Raw genomic sequence first — 14383 nt, forward strand, 5'->3', positions numbered from 1 at the left:
TTCCTAAATCCTTCTCTCGGCTGAAAGTGGGGCGTGGGGGGGAGGGGGGGGGGGGTACGTGACATCACACGCACTTAGAGCTTTTCATCAGTGCAAAAGGCGTCGATAAGTATTTTTCTCTAAGTGTATTTACCCTGCCCCTATGTCGAAAGTCTTTGCGTTTACATTGTTTCATTGTATCTTTACCTGCTAGTTTAATATGAAAACTCAACCTATCGGATTTGATTGATAGATTTCTTATTACGTTTATGTTATATCCATTCTAGCTAATCCACAACTCCCAGTGGAGGATGGGCTCCCCCTCTATAGCCGTTGTTCCTCCTGAGATTCTGTCCCCTCTGGCATTGTTTTCTCCTCACCGTTTCAGGGTCTTTCTCCCCACTGTGGAGTGTTTTTTACCCCGTGTTTACCCCATCTGGGGCTTCAGGCCTCCTGTTTACCCCCTTCTGTTACTCTCCTGCAAAGCGTCTTCGCATTCCATGAAAAGGGCTACGCGAACATAACTGAATTGTGTGTTGTGAGAAACCCCGGCCGTGCCGACATCACTTCCGGGGGAACCTGACCCGTGTCACTTCCTGTTTCGCAGCTCCTGGGTATGGCCTTCTCCATGACGCTCTTCCAGCAGATCCACAGATCGGGGAAGAAGTACGACGCCTAGCTCCGGCGGGGAGCGCAGAGGCAGCGGGGCGAACCCCTCCATCCGATTGGATAGACTGTGGAGGGGACACACCCCACCCCCAGAACACCCCCCCCCCACCCCCTCTCTCCTTACATCACTGGCCACACCCCCCCCCCCCCCCAAGGCGTCCCAGAAGCCCCACGCAGACTCTCGCTGTGCCACGTTGGTTCCCTGCCCTTTCCAGTCGCCATTTATTTGCCAAAGAGAAGTTGGACCGGGGGAAGATTAAGGAACGTCGACTTTTGGCAAGGAACCCTACACGGCTACCCTACCCCCACTCCTTTCTTTTTGTATTCTTTTTCTCCGAAACTAAACGTTAGCGCGAAGGAAAAATAATGACTCTACGGATTTACCCGTTTAATCTCCTCCACTGACAAAAAGGGATTTGTAAAAAAAAAAAAAGAACTGACATTCTAACACCTACTACCACCGCCTCCCCCAATATAAATGGATTCTAGTCTTGACAAACGTTGACACCCCGCCCTCTTCCTCTCCCATGTAAAAAGACAGAAGGTAAAAATATAGCATGCTACAGTTTTCTTTTCTACTTAACTTTGCCATTTAAAAGTGAACACGCAAACCTTTTTTTTTGTTGTTTTTAAAATGGCTGACTGTGTTTGTCTCCTCACGCTGTAGGATGTGTGTGTGTTTTTTTTGTGCGGAGGTGTTGGGGGACGTCCTGTGTGGAGGGCCCCTGCCCCTGGGGCCCCTCTCTCTCTTTAGGGCCGTTTCACTCGGGACCCTAGGAGACCGCAGCGTCCCCCACCCAACGGTCAGGTCAATACTTCATGTGTTACTGAGGAAGCTGCTGAGACTAGAGAGGCAGAACTAACCCCCTGAGTCCTCTCCCCCCAGACTGCTGTACACACACACACACACACACACACGTACTATTCACACAGGAAGCCCGTATTCACATAGGAAGCCCATACACACACAGGAAGCTTGTACACACACAGGAAGCTCGTATTTGTACACACACAGGATGCCCAGACACACACAGGATGCCCGTACACACACAGGATGCCCGTACACACACAGGATGCCCGTACACACACAGGATGCCCGTACACACACAGGATGCCCGTACACACACAGGATGCCCGTACACACACAGGATGCCCGTACACACACAGGATGCCCGTACACACACAGGAAGCTCGTACACACAGGATGCCCGTACACACACAGGATGCCCATACACACACAGGATGCCCATACACACACAGGAAGCTTGTACACACACAGGATGCCCGTACACACACAGGAAGCCCGTACACACACAGGAAGCTTGTACACACACAGGATGCCCGTACACACACAGGATGCCCGTACACACACAGGAAGCCCGTACACACACAGGATGCCCGTACACACACAGGAAGCCCGTACACACACAGGATGCCCGTACACACACAGGATGCCCGTACACACACAGGAAGCTCGTACACACAGGATGCCCGTACACACAGGATGCCCATACACACACAGGATGCCCGTACACACACAGGATGCCCGTACACACACAGGATGCCCATACACACACAGGATGCCCGTACACACACAGGAAGCTCGTACACACACAGGATGCCCGTACACACACAGGATGCCCGTACACACACAGGAAGCCCGTACACACACAGGAAGCTCGTACACACACAGGAAGCTCGTACACACACAGGATGCCCGTACACACAGGATGCCCATACACACACAGGATGCCCGTACACACACAGGAAGCCCGTACACACACAGGATGCCCGTACACACACAGGATGCCCGTACACACACAGGAAGCCCGTATCGGGGCTAGCCGTAGGCTGGCTGCAGCAGCAGGGCTGATGGATCTCAGTGCTGAGCGCCGGGGGAATCAGAGGCTCCGGGCTCTTCCTCTCCCCATCGATCCGCTGCCCCAGCCCTGCAGCGCTTCCTTTCTGCAGACCTCAGCTCTCTCTCTCTCTGTCTCTCCCTCTCTCTCTCTCTCTCTATCTCTATCTCTCCCCCTCTCTCTCTCTCTCTGTATCCCCCCTCTCCCCCCTCTCTCTCTTTCTCTCTCCCCCTCTCTCTCTTCCACCCCTTTCTCTCTCCCCCTCACTGTCTCCCTTTCTCTGCCTGTCCCCCTCTCTCTCTCTCCCTATTCTGTCTTTTATCCTCCTCTCTCCCTCCATCTCTCTCTCTCTTTCCACTCGTATTTCATGCAGTTTTTGATGTGAGGATGTGAGGATGGGGGGATGTTGGGGGGTCTCCTTTCATGTGGCGATAGAAGGAGGGACCAAAAAGCTCCCCCCCCCCCCCCAACAACTGCAATCACTCCCACCGACACTCCTGCCTTCTCCTCCCTGGGCTCCATTCTGCTCTCCTTTTAGAACCTCCTTACCCCCCCCCACCCCCCATCCCCCATCTGTCAGTCAGCAGGAGTCTCTGTGCTCCTATGCGCACAGGAAGGAGAGCTGGGATCGATGAGGATGGAACACAGATCGATGCTCGGAGCCGTTTGCCCTCAGCGGAGTGTGATAGGACACGGCGCCGGAGTCCTGGGAGCCTTCCTCTGGGGGAAGAGACGCCTCCAGGTTACACAGTACACTGCTAGGGCAACGGTTGTTAGGGAAATCGTTGTTAGGGCAATCGTTGTGAGGGCAGTGGTTGTTAGGGCAGTGGTTGTTAGGGCAACAGTTCTTAGGGTAATGGTTGTTAGGGCAGTGGATGTTAGAGCAATAGTTGTTAGGGCAATAGTTGTTCGGGTATTGATTGTTAGGGCAATGGCTGCTAGGTCAACGGTTGTTAGGGCAGTGGTTGTTAGGGCAATGGTTGTGAGAGCAGTCGTTGTTATGGCAATAGTTGTTAGGGCAGTGGTTGTTAGGGCAGCGGTTTTAGGGTATTGGTTGTTTGGGTATTGGTTGTTAGGGCAGTGGCTGTTGTTAGGGGTGTCTTTAAACCAGTGTCTCAGTGTCTGGTTCAGTCTGTGGCAGGCTCTGTGTAAAGTCAGCGTGCTCAGACAGGGCGGAAGGGCTCGTTCATTCCAGAACATTCACCGAGGGGTCGGGCCGGCCCGGTTCCTCTGGAGATTGGGAGCAGAGGTGGATTAGTCCTGAGGATTCATCCTGAGAGGGGTGTGAGGCGATGGGGAGGGGGTGCGGTGTGAGGAGATGGGGAGGGGGTGCGGGGGCGTGTCTGGGACGAGGTGTCGGGACTCCAGCGCTCTGCGCGCCATCTGCCGCGGATAGGGAGGAGATGAGAGTGACTTCATGTACCAGACGAGGAAGCCATTTTGTGTGAGGCAGGTGGTGGTGCCGGGCTGGGCTTGCGGCAGGGTGTGGAAGGAGACCAGTGCAGTCACAGGAGGCCTTCCCTGGAGGGCTGGCAGCTCGTGTTGTCAGCGGAGAGGGGAACAGCTGTAGCCCCTCGGTGATTAAAGATGCCCTTCGACTCCAGCTCAGTGTAAATCTGACATTAACCTCTCAGGATTGCGCAGAGATTTGTGGTGAAATCCTTGAGTCTCCAGTTTTTATTTATTTTTTTTTTTCCTCCAAATCCCCTGACCAAATCTCTCCCCCTTCCATTTTCCCTCTCTGCTTGTCTTGTCTGTCCCTCCCTCCCTCTCTCTCTCTGTCTCTATCTCTCACTCTCTCTCCCTCTCTCCCTCTTACTCTCCATCTCTCACTGTCACCCTTTCTCTGCCTCTCTCTCCCTCTCTCTCCCTCTCCCTCTCTCTCTCTCTCTCTCTCTCCCTCTCTCCCTCTCCCTCCCTCTCCCTCTCTCTCTCTCTCCCTCTCTGTCTCTCTCGGCTGAGCTGTGTACACGAATCGCGCTTCAGAGCCGGTTCCGCCTGCCGTTTTGTTCTGCAGCGGGCTGGATCTGAAGAACACTGCGGGTGTTAAACCGATAGAGCACTGAACACTACGAGGCGTGCCTTCTGTGAGAAGCACAGAACCGGAGGCGCTATAAAGGGTGTTGAGTGGCAGCCTTGACTCGGTGTTCGACATTTTCAGAATGTCAAGGCTTTCACCGTTTCATCATTTCTGAAGTAAACGAGCCCTTCCTTCTACGTCTGCGACAACTCGTGTACAATTACGAGACAGTACTACAACTCAAAAGAGTTTCATTCATATACAACAAATTGAGTGCTTCACTGAATATGGAGTGTGGAGTGCGTAGCATTTAAATTCTCCTTTTGTTCTCTCCCTTCTGGTGTTTGCAGTGGAATCTGTTTTAGTCTTTCCATTTCGTTCCCCCCTGTCAAAACAGTTTCAGTTGAATCTCATAACCACCTTCTGTTAACGTTGAGGGAGTTCTGGGTGCTTCTGGGCACAGAAGTAAGTACCAGTCTCCTCCTTGCAGCGCTTTCATTTTGTACATTACCTGTCCCTGTTTTCTGTTTTGTTTCTTTTTAATATATATATAAAGTGTTATTTTATTGTTTAATTGTGTCCTCGTTGCATTAGGCGAAAAACGTTTTGTGGAAACACGGTACCATTAGTGTTGTTGCGTTGTACTGAATCAAGAAACCCCGAGATTTCAAAGGAACGGCCGCGGAATTCATTAAACGAGCCTCGGCGAGCCATCCGTCTTAGAGCGCACAGTTATGTCTTTAACACACATTATGATTATGATTAGGAATATAATGAGAATGTGGCCGATCTAGAAACGCGTACTCGTTTGGGGCTCATTTCATCGCTTTTTATTGGCCGGTTTTCAGCTGGGAAGAGTCGTTAAAAATATAATATATTGTGTTTTTTAACTCTTAATATTAAATATCTCTCTTTAGCGGCCTCTCTTTTGTGCTACTTGAGATTGAAAGACTCCCGTTTCCTGGCTGTGGGCCGTTGCCCATTGTGCAAAAACTGCCCGTCATGGAAAAAAAAAACTCACTCAGTTTTTCATTAAAATCCTTCTTACTGTTCAACAAATCGGAACAGATTTTCTTCACAGGGCTTTCAAGGTTATTGCCGTTGTCCAGTATTGATTTACTTGAAACGTGATGATATGAAGTTATTAATATAACGGCCCTGTTTTCAGTATCATAAATGTGCTTTTTGAGGGTTTTGGTGAAAAAAAAAAAAAAACACAAGTAGGAAATCGAGGTGCTTTCTTGTATTTGGGGCAACCGGTTTTATATCTATTGTTTTTAATGTTTGGTTGTATGCTTTTTTTACTTTTTAATTCAATGAGCATTGTCGGTGTTCTGTTCAATTTTGTAAATGTGGAGCTTTATGTTCGCAATGTATACCTATTTTGATTAACAATATTTCAACTTGTAGTGAAATATTTTATAAATTGCTTTGAAAGAGATTTTTTTTTTTTTTTTTCAAAATACTTCACTTATCATGGAAACTGCCACTGAAATAAAGAAGAATGATACTCCAACCATTAAATTTAATTTGGTTTATTTTTTTTTATTTTTTTTTTGTCTGAGTTTTGGAATGTGAGAGGAATAAATGTTCCTTTTTACCATCCTGACCTTTAATAAAAAAAATGTCAACTCTCACGGAGTAAAAATGAGAACATTTCAGCTGCTCGGTTAGTTTGTTGCCGGGTAACAGTCTTGTCCCAAGTCTGAAAGCCAATACCTTCTTGTGTTGGTTTTGTTGAATTAAATGTACTCTTTACACAGACAAAAGAGACAAAGGTACTGCCAAAATGTTATCATTTACAGTGAATAAAATTTGCTACAGAAACATAATGGCACTGCATATTGACAACCTTCCAACGATGATGTTGTCGATGCTTATTTCTGTTGCATTGTTGATATCGCTATTGATAACAGTATGTGTCTCTTTAAACGTGCTAATATTTTAACAGTGCATACGTGCGTTGTTATATGTTGATTTTTTTTGGCCCAGTTGCGCCCAGATGTCATGGCGACAAAAGACTATGTTCCTATCTGCCCAGTGTCCTCTGCGTCAGTTTTCCAATTACGGAGGTGGTCGGACCGTTCTTTCCCTCCACGAGGCCCTCCGATCGGAAAAGGTGGAAATTCTAATGCCCCGGATGATACGGACGTGTTTCCATAGAGATGAGGAGAGATGTTCTGTTCTGTGTTGTACAGTGTTTCTGACGCCTTATTTCCTTGCAGGGGTGTTCTCTCATTGAAATGTATTCATGGACAGTCGTAGGATTCCAGAACATTCCAGCCTGGCTTTCCTCTTGATTCCTTCCTTCCTTCTTTCCTTCCGTGCCGATTTCCCATTATAGTCTTTGTACCGATGACTTTGTACAAGTAGCACCAATTCAAATAAAGCCAATACCGGTGAACCCAGACTTGTGTGTGTGTTACCGAGGAGTTCGCATAATCCTAATAACGGTAATCCAGCAGGAAGGCCTAAAGGTTATAATAATAGCAGACCACAGGAGGAAGTCGTCAGTCATCGCATCTGGAGGGGTTGGTAAATGTTCGGGTTGAAATTATAGCTGGAGTTATGCGCACCGATGAAGCTTTTAATATTTGCCGGTCAAACTTGAGACGGAGAAGGAGTCTCCAGCGTTATCGAAGTCAACATTTACGGGCGATTTAAATAAGCCCCAATGCGGTGGAAGAATTATCTCTTACAGAAATGAAACTTTTTTTATTTTATTTCCCCCCCCGCAGAATCAATATCAAAGTCCACTCTAAAGAGCATTACCTTCAGTACAAGGACAGAACTGACTAGGGGGCTGGAGATTGTATTTCTTCTCTTTTTTCTTAAAACAAAAGCCTGTTTTTTCTATACCTTAGGCTTGTCTCGGATGGTGCAAGGTGAGGCTTCATTGATGAATGATTTATATCTGAGTGCAGTCGTATTTCGAAAGTGGATGAATGTTTCGCAGAAGTGAGAGAAGCAAGGTGAAAAATCTTTGTGTTACAAGAATCTGTATATTAGCCACCGGAGACGCCCGACGTATAGCCAACACAATCACCACTCGTAGGGTCACGGGTAATTAATCTCCCGTTTGGCACTGCCCGGATACCCGAATCAGTAGCTCTGTCATCTTTCCAGCTTGGCTGTGGAAAAATATCGCACTCCTAAAAAATCCTGCCAGTGAAAACACTTTTATTCCAAGAAAAATTATCCTCATCACAGACTCTATAGGATTATATCTACGACTGAATAATTATGTTAAAATTTTAATAACTGCAACCACCACAACTACAAAAGGGGATGAACAGGGGAAAAAAAGTTTGATAAATAAACAAAATGCTATCCCAAAAGGTTAAAAAAGGAAAAACAATCCAAACTGCTTGCCCGTACATAAAACACACAAATAACCCTTTTGTGTAGTGTATCCAATCTCTGCGTTTCCAACCACCAACAGCAAACAGCTTCTGTTCACATCGTAGCCAAACAAAGCAATGCTGGAAAATTGGAAAAGCAAAACATTGATGCCTGTCGCGCATTGGTTGAACCTGATAACGCAATAGGTCAACAGAGAGAAAATTACAATGCAAGAGAATCAATGCAAGACTACATTAAATCCCCTTCTACTCCAGGCCCGTATCATATTGAGTGATCTTCTCCTCAGGAAATCTGGGATGGAGGAACGGCCCTGGTCTGACAGAGGCGCACTGGGGGACGCGAAAGAACCAACCCCTGGTGAAATATCCAGCTATGACCAGCTTGAAATACCACCTACCAGGTGTTTCAAAACCTAGCTTGAGCTGATCAAACCGTGTTGAGTATGGAGCTGGTCTAACTGGTCAAAAGCTAGCTTCACCTGTTTTTCTCAGCGGGGACTGCTTAGCTTTATTCATGGGGAAGGGTTGGACTACTCGTCATTCGCATCGGGATCAGCGTTATCATCCGAAAAAAAGAAGAAGAACGGAAGTGCACTGGTCAGCAAAAAAAAAAGGAAAATCGGAGGAAGTGACGAACTGCGAGTGATTCAGCCAAGGTCAGGGCAGACCGCAGTTCAAAATGGCACCGCACTGCAACGTGGACGGATGTTGTAAGGCGCGAATGAGTACAAGTTGTACACTGGAGTAAGTCACTCGTCCTGCCTGGTGTAAGCAGCTAGAATGAATCATTTTCTCTTATTGCAGTGATGCTATATGAGTAAAGAATGTATAATAATATGCATTGTGTTTATTCATACAGGTATGATGGGCCAATATGCCATTACTTGAATGTGTCTCCGCCGTGTCGTGTGCCGTGTGTAAAAGACATCGTTTTCCCAGCAGCCGAAAGATACGGGAAATGCGAAACTGGCACTTTTCAGTGAAATTACAGGGTTGTGAAGACATCCGTCTGATCTGCCGAGTCCGACGGAGGCTGCTGAGAGACACTCACGCGTTCGGCGAGGTGGCGGCTGATTGAAAACACGCCGCTCTAATCAGAGGTGCATTGAGATCGGAAGGCTCGGATGCGCTTAGAGATGAAGAGGACGCTAATGAATCCTGCAAAAAAGGTTCGTCCTTCTCAAACCTTTTCTCTCTGTGCAGCACAAAAAACACTCGTGATGTAGCGTGTGTTATTCACCTGAAAAGGGCTCCGCGCACTGACGGAGTATGTCAATGTCGTCTATACTGACGCACGGACGGCGGCCTGAGGGAAACTAATTTGGAAACAACAGCGAGGCTTTGATAAGTGTACACTGAAACATCACACAATCCAATGTTGGGTGCGATAACTCTGGCGGTAACCAAATGAAAGGGAGCAATGCATGCACTTGGCCTCCAAGTAAAAGTTTATTCCAAAATCCTAATCAGCGACCACATACTGGATCAGAAGCAAGAGTGCCGTGATGGTTGGAATAGCTACGTAGAACGCAAATGGTCTTGCAACATATCCAATACGTCCAACAAGGCAGTAGAAATATGTTTTTTAAAAGCACAAGCCTGCACTAGCATATGTGCCCTGTGCTGTTTAATTATTGGTTCCAATATTCCATGCCAGTTAAATGTAGTTTGCCCAATAAAATATCAAAACCGTGACATTATACTGTGCCAGTGAAAGCCAGTGTACAGAATAACTCTTATTCCGGGCAAACCCCGAACTGCCAGCTGGCTTTTTATAAAAGGAAAGTGTCACAAAGAGAAATGCTAATGTGGCAAGCTATAAATAGTTATGCTCCGGGGGTGTCCAACGCGAAGTCCTGGCGCGCTTCTGTCATTATTTGCTGTTTCCGTTCAATCGGCGGCTAATTAGGGCCTTGAGAACAATGTGTGTGGATTCTTTAGCCAATCTTCGACATTGCGGCCCTCCAGGATGGTTTCCAACACCCGTGTTTCTATTAAATATTTGGTCCCTATTCCGATTTAAAAATGTGTGTTTACTTAAGAGTAACTCATTATCAAACAGCCCCAAAAAAGAAGCCAAAATGTCTGCTGTTTTTTTTGTTTTTTTTCATAGTTTAGTGCCAGAGCTGGTAAATCTGCTGTCTTACTGTGTCTACGGTAGAGTTGGACAATAAACTTTGTAAAATGAGAACAGGGTGGCTAGGAAGTGTGAGGATGGAGAGAATAAGACAAACAGAAACGCTAGCCAATGAAAGGAAGGCACATAATCAAGATGACAAGTGGGTCAACCAAGTGAATGAATGCCTGGCTAGACAAGCAAGGCTTCATATACCACAGATATTGGGCAACAATCTAATATAATTCACTGGACTAATCAAATCTCTCCATGTCAATTTGATTGGTTCAGATGACGGATACTGAAATTGATCTTTTTTTTATTATTTACCGTTTATTTACGACCCTGCCACAAACATAAGAACATTAGGAGACGCAATATTAAAACTGTCCAAATTACGTTATAACACTCAACTCATTCGATTCAATTCGATTCTTATCTGAAGGCTATTTACAAAGGCCGTTGTCACAAAGCTACTATACAGAGAGGTCGACCTGAACCCCTCCAAGCACATGTCTAGGGTGACGGTGATGCGGAAAATCTACTTGCTTGGTAACAGGAAGGAACCTTAAACAGAAACTGACTCAGAGTCCATCTGCTGTTGGCTGGCAATAGAAACAGACTGATTACATAATGCATGTATACATAATAAACAGGAAAAGAACCGTACATGCTTTTAAATGAGAATTTGTAATGGGGTGATGATGACTCTTGTTGTGGTGTTTGACAGGTTGGAAGGCCAATGGATGGCATGGAGCCAGAGCTGAACCAATCACATCTTGGGGAGGGACCTCAGTCAGTCTGTAGGAGGAGGCCCAGTCAGTCTGTAGGCCAGTTTCAGTCTGTAGGAGGAGGCTTAGTCAGTCTGTAGGATCAGGCTCAGTCAGTCTGTAGGAGCAGGCTCAGTGTGTCGGAGGATGCTCAGTCTGTCTGTAGGAGCAGAGTCAGTCAGTCAGTAGGAGCAGAGTCAGTCAGTCAGTCTGTAGGTGGTGGTTCAGTCTGTAGGAGCGGGCTCAGTCAGTCTGTAGGAGCAGGCTCAGTCTGTAGGAGCAGGCTCAGTCTGTAGGAGCAGGCTCGGTCTGTAGGAGCAGGCTCGGTCTGTAGGAGCAGGCTCAGTCAGTGCTCTGCTCTGGGCAGGGAAAGAGGAGAGCAGCTCAGATACAGCAGTGTGCGATAAGGACAAGCCCCGACAGAATAAGTCTACGACAAACAGACAATATTCAGAGGAGACAAACGCAGGAGTCATCAACATTAGATAAAACAGGTGCACTTCTCCGTTTTTAGAGTGCGTAGGTGATTTAAAATGACTAAGAGGAATATAATTGTGTAATTTGGAGATTTCTTGCAGATGGATCCAGCCCCATGGGATATAATAACTCCAAGCCATTTTACCCAACACTGAATTGGGTTGAGGTGCAGTAAAAAGCATTTGATCATTATGACCAAAGGTTATATTTTGACATGGGCCTGTTGGAAAGGCAACAGAAATAGACGGCAAGCTTGCCACTAAGGGCATTGTAAATGAAATGGTAGTCAAGTGGTTGTAGCCAATCCCTTCCTTCTTGTTGCCTTAGAAAGAACAGGCATTGTATCTAAAATGAATTCTGAGTTTTGACTTCACAAGTTCTTTCACCAAGGAATCAACACCAGTCTTAAAGCACAGTTTGTCATCCAGTCCAGATTCCAATATGTATGTATAAAGTTCCATCGATCACTTTCGCGCGTCACTTGACTTCGTCTGTCAAAGAGCGCAGTGACAACGGTTTACCACAGGAGGGCAACGTTGAGTCAAGTGTCAAGGCTCCACTAGCTGTGATTTCTCTCAGTAATTTGCATCTTTCTGGTTAGTTGTTAAAATCTAATCTACAGGCTGCGAGTCCATCTTATGTGCAGCGCTTACTGTGCGAGAGATCTGTCTACGGAATAGAAACGTGGCGAAACGCTAATGAGGCGGAACACAAATAGAGCTCTCCTCCGCTCCCAACTGAGATGATTGAGATGCTGATCAATAGAAAACGCGAAGGGGCGCGACGGTGCATTGGGGAGAACTTTATCGGTTGTGTGGTAAATAGTGAAATGCTTTTGAACAGAAACCCTGTATTTTAATAACCCTGTGGAATATCAGCATTTATCTTTCTTGACAAAAAAGACAGCACCATTATACACTTTCCGAAGACGTGTCTTGGATGCATACTGCGCTGGATGAAATAAATACAAATAACGCATCTACAACATACAAAAAAAAATATCCGTACACTGCAAACAGTTTTCACCAGTACATGTGATTAAAATAAAATAATAACCTTCCTTGTGAGATTATTGTTTGGATTGCTTAAAATTGTTGTCTTGATTAATGTTGTTTTTATATTAGAGGTTCGTCTTCGGTTCAGTGTGTGTGATTGTGTGATTCTGGCAGGAAACGGAATTCATGAGTAAAGAACGTTTTTTTTCATTTGTGTTTGACAGAAAATCTCCAAGAGTGCTACAGTAATATACTGATGCTTTTTTTCTCTCAGTCTGTTGTAGAACCCGCTACGAAATGAGGACAACCACAGACTGGATATCTCACCCGAGTTATCGTTAATTACCTTGAAGCTCACAAAGGATCATGGGATGTACAGCCTGGTGTAAGATTCCCTGCAGCCACAAACCCTCTTTATGTCTGTGTGCACATATGCCCTCATTAGTACAGTATATCATATTAGTACAGAATGTATTTAATAGAATGACAGCAAAAATTGAGAAGCCTTTTTTTCCCCCCAATGTAATGCCGTTGAGGAACATAGGCGCTGACAGTAATAACATTTGTCACATTTAGCTGGCCGAAATTAATGCATTTGTTATTGCAGCGTTTATACATGTTTATGGATGACGGCACACACACTGCATCTTTAAGCGGGCTTCAAAGCTGTTGTGACACTGGCAAAACTGCTTTTTCTGTTATCATTATTTTTGAACAAGTTTCTTTTCTGTAGTATGTGCCTAGATGGCCGTCAGACAAATTGCTCGGGCCTCTTGTGCGACGAGTGCCGTAGCCGTTTCATTCCGTCGCAAAGGTTGAGGATGGCAGCGTCCGATTTATGACGGTTTTAGGGTCCTCTCCAAACCTTTTATCCCTTCATTCCTTCAGGCGCTGGAGTGATTGCTCGCCGGGATCATGGCACCTGGCCAAATGAAAGCGCGTTTGGAGCGCTCAAGGGCTTAAGAGGTAGCTCTGGAACCCAGCTCCGACCGTTATCGCTTCTTACCTCCGTGTTCTGGGAGGCAGCGCCGGCGAGCCGCCTTCAGAAACCGTGCTGGGGACTGCCGCGTGACCGTTATCCGCAATGACATTAGCGGCGAGGTTTGACGGCAATTTTTGTGACGGGAACGACGGGATCAATCCCAGAAATCTGCGCAAGAAGTCTGTGGTGGTATGTGGGAGCTGGAAAATAGTTTTCTGTTGTTGTTTTTTTTTGCCACAAGATTGTAATCACTATGATTTCAATGATTTAGGACAAAAATGAACCAATGAATTTGGAGACTGAAATAGAAAATGTGATTAGATTGTATTTGGCTGCATGGAAGAAAATGAATGTACGAAACTGCATATAAACTCGCTGTGTATGCACTGCAGCCTGCATGTTAACATACAAGATGTTGATGTTAGTACTTTATGAACCATGGTCTTCCTATTAAAAAGTTAATTTTTTTGAAAGCTTGGTAAGGAAAATGTGTGTGTTCAACCATGGAAATGTGTTTTATTGGAAAAACAAATGTTATAATTTGTGAACATGGGTTTGTCTTTCATGTTAAATATGTATGGTAGGGTGGTTATTTTATGGTCCATTTGCCTGTTGGGAAGTACTATACCACCCTGCAGCCAACAGCCAAACTACCCTGCCTGGTCAACGAAACTACTCAAGGCTGTGCTGACGGGGAAGTGACGTGGGTTAACCAGCAGGTGGCACTATGTGCTCTGAAAAACCAATCAGCGCAGTGCAATGAAGGCGCTTTCTAGGAAGGCAGTTCTCTGTATTATCGGGAAATTTACCAAAGAATCTGTTGGATAATAGTTCGACTAATTATTTCCTGATGTATATGTTTAAGTTACAAATAGCTATACGTGCTCTATTATTTTAGATCACAAACACAATATATAATGTTGTTTATAAGCAGGTAAGTCAAACATTTACTTAATTGGTTGTCAAAAAAAAATTCCCCAACTGCTGCAAGGTTATAACATTCGCCTATAAAACCAAAATGGTGTCTGCTCTATTGTTTATTTATATTTCTTTCAACAGACCACAGCCAGTCATTTAAAATGTAATAATTATGTCACCCATAATCTGTGTATGTGAAAGTATTTTATTCAAAGTGGTTGGAGCAAGGCGTTTAG

At 45.7% G+C, this 14383-nt stretch overlaps 1 protein-coding gene and 1 long non-coding RNA gene across 5 annotated transcripts in view; both read left to right on the forward strand.

Annotated features, from left to right (window-relative positions):
* Nucleotides 1–1841, forward strand: part of LOC133119003 (tetraspanin-9) — a 165331-nt gene extending 163490 nt beyond the window's left edge. For all 3 annotated transcript variants that reach the window (XM_061229354.1, XM_061229352.1, XM_061229353.1), the window contains one exon: nt 587–1841. In XM_061229354.1, coding sequence (XP_061085338.1) covers nt 587–658 — 72 coding nt within the window. In that variant the 3' untranslated portion in view covers nt 659–1841. The remainder of the gene's footprint in view (nt 1–586) is intronic.
* A 6680-nt stretch (nt 1842–8521) lies between these two features.
* LOC133118759 (uncharacterized) lies at nt 8522–13438 on the forward strand. 2 transcript variants are annotated; one of them, XR_009706427.1, is made up of 4 exons: nt 8522–8633; nt 8749–9058; nt 12522–12632; nt 13136–13438. It is a non-coding gene; the product is annotated as an uncharacterized LOC133118759 (long non-coding RNA). The 2 variants fall into 2 exon arrangements; XR_009706426.1 differs by having other exon boundaries at nt 8582–8656.
* The last annotated feature ends 945 nt before the right edge of the window (nt 13439–14383 follow it).

This window comes from Conger conger, chromosome 19 (assembly GCF_963514075.1).
Source record: "Conger conger chromosome 19, fConCon1.1, whole genome shotgun sequence".
Lineage (NCBI taxonomy): Eukaryota > Metazoa > Chordata > Actinopteri > Anguilliformes > Congridae > Conger > Conger conger.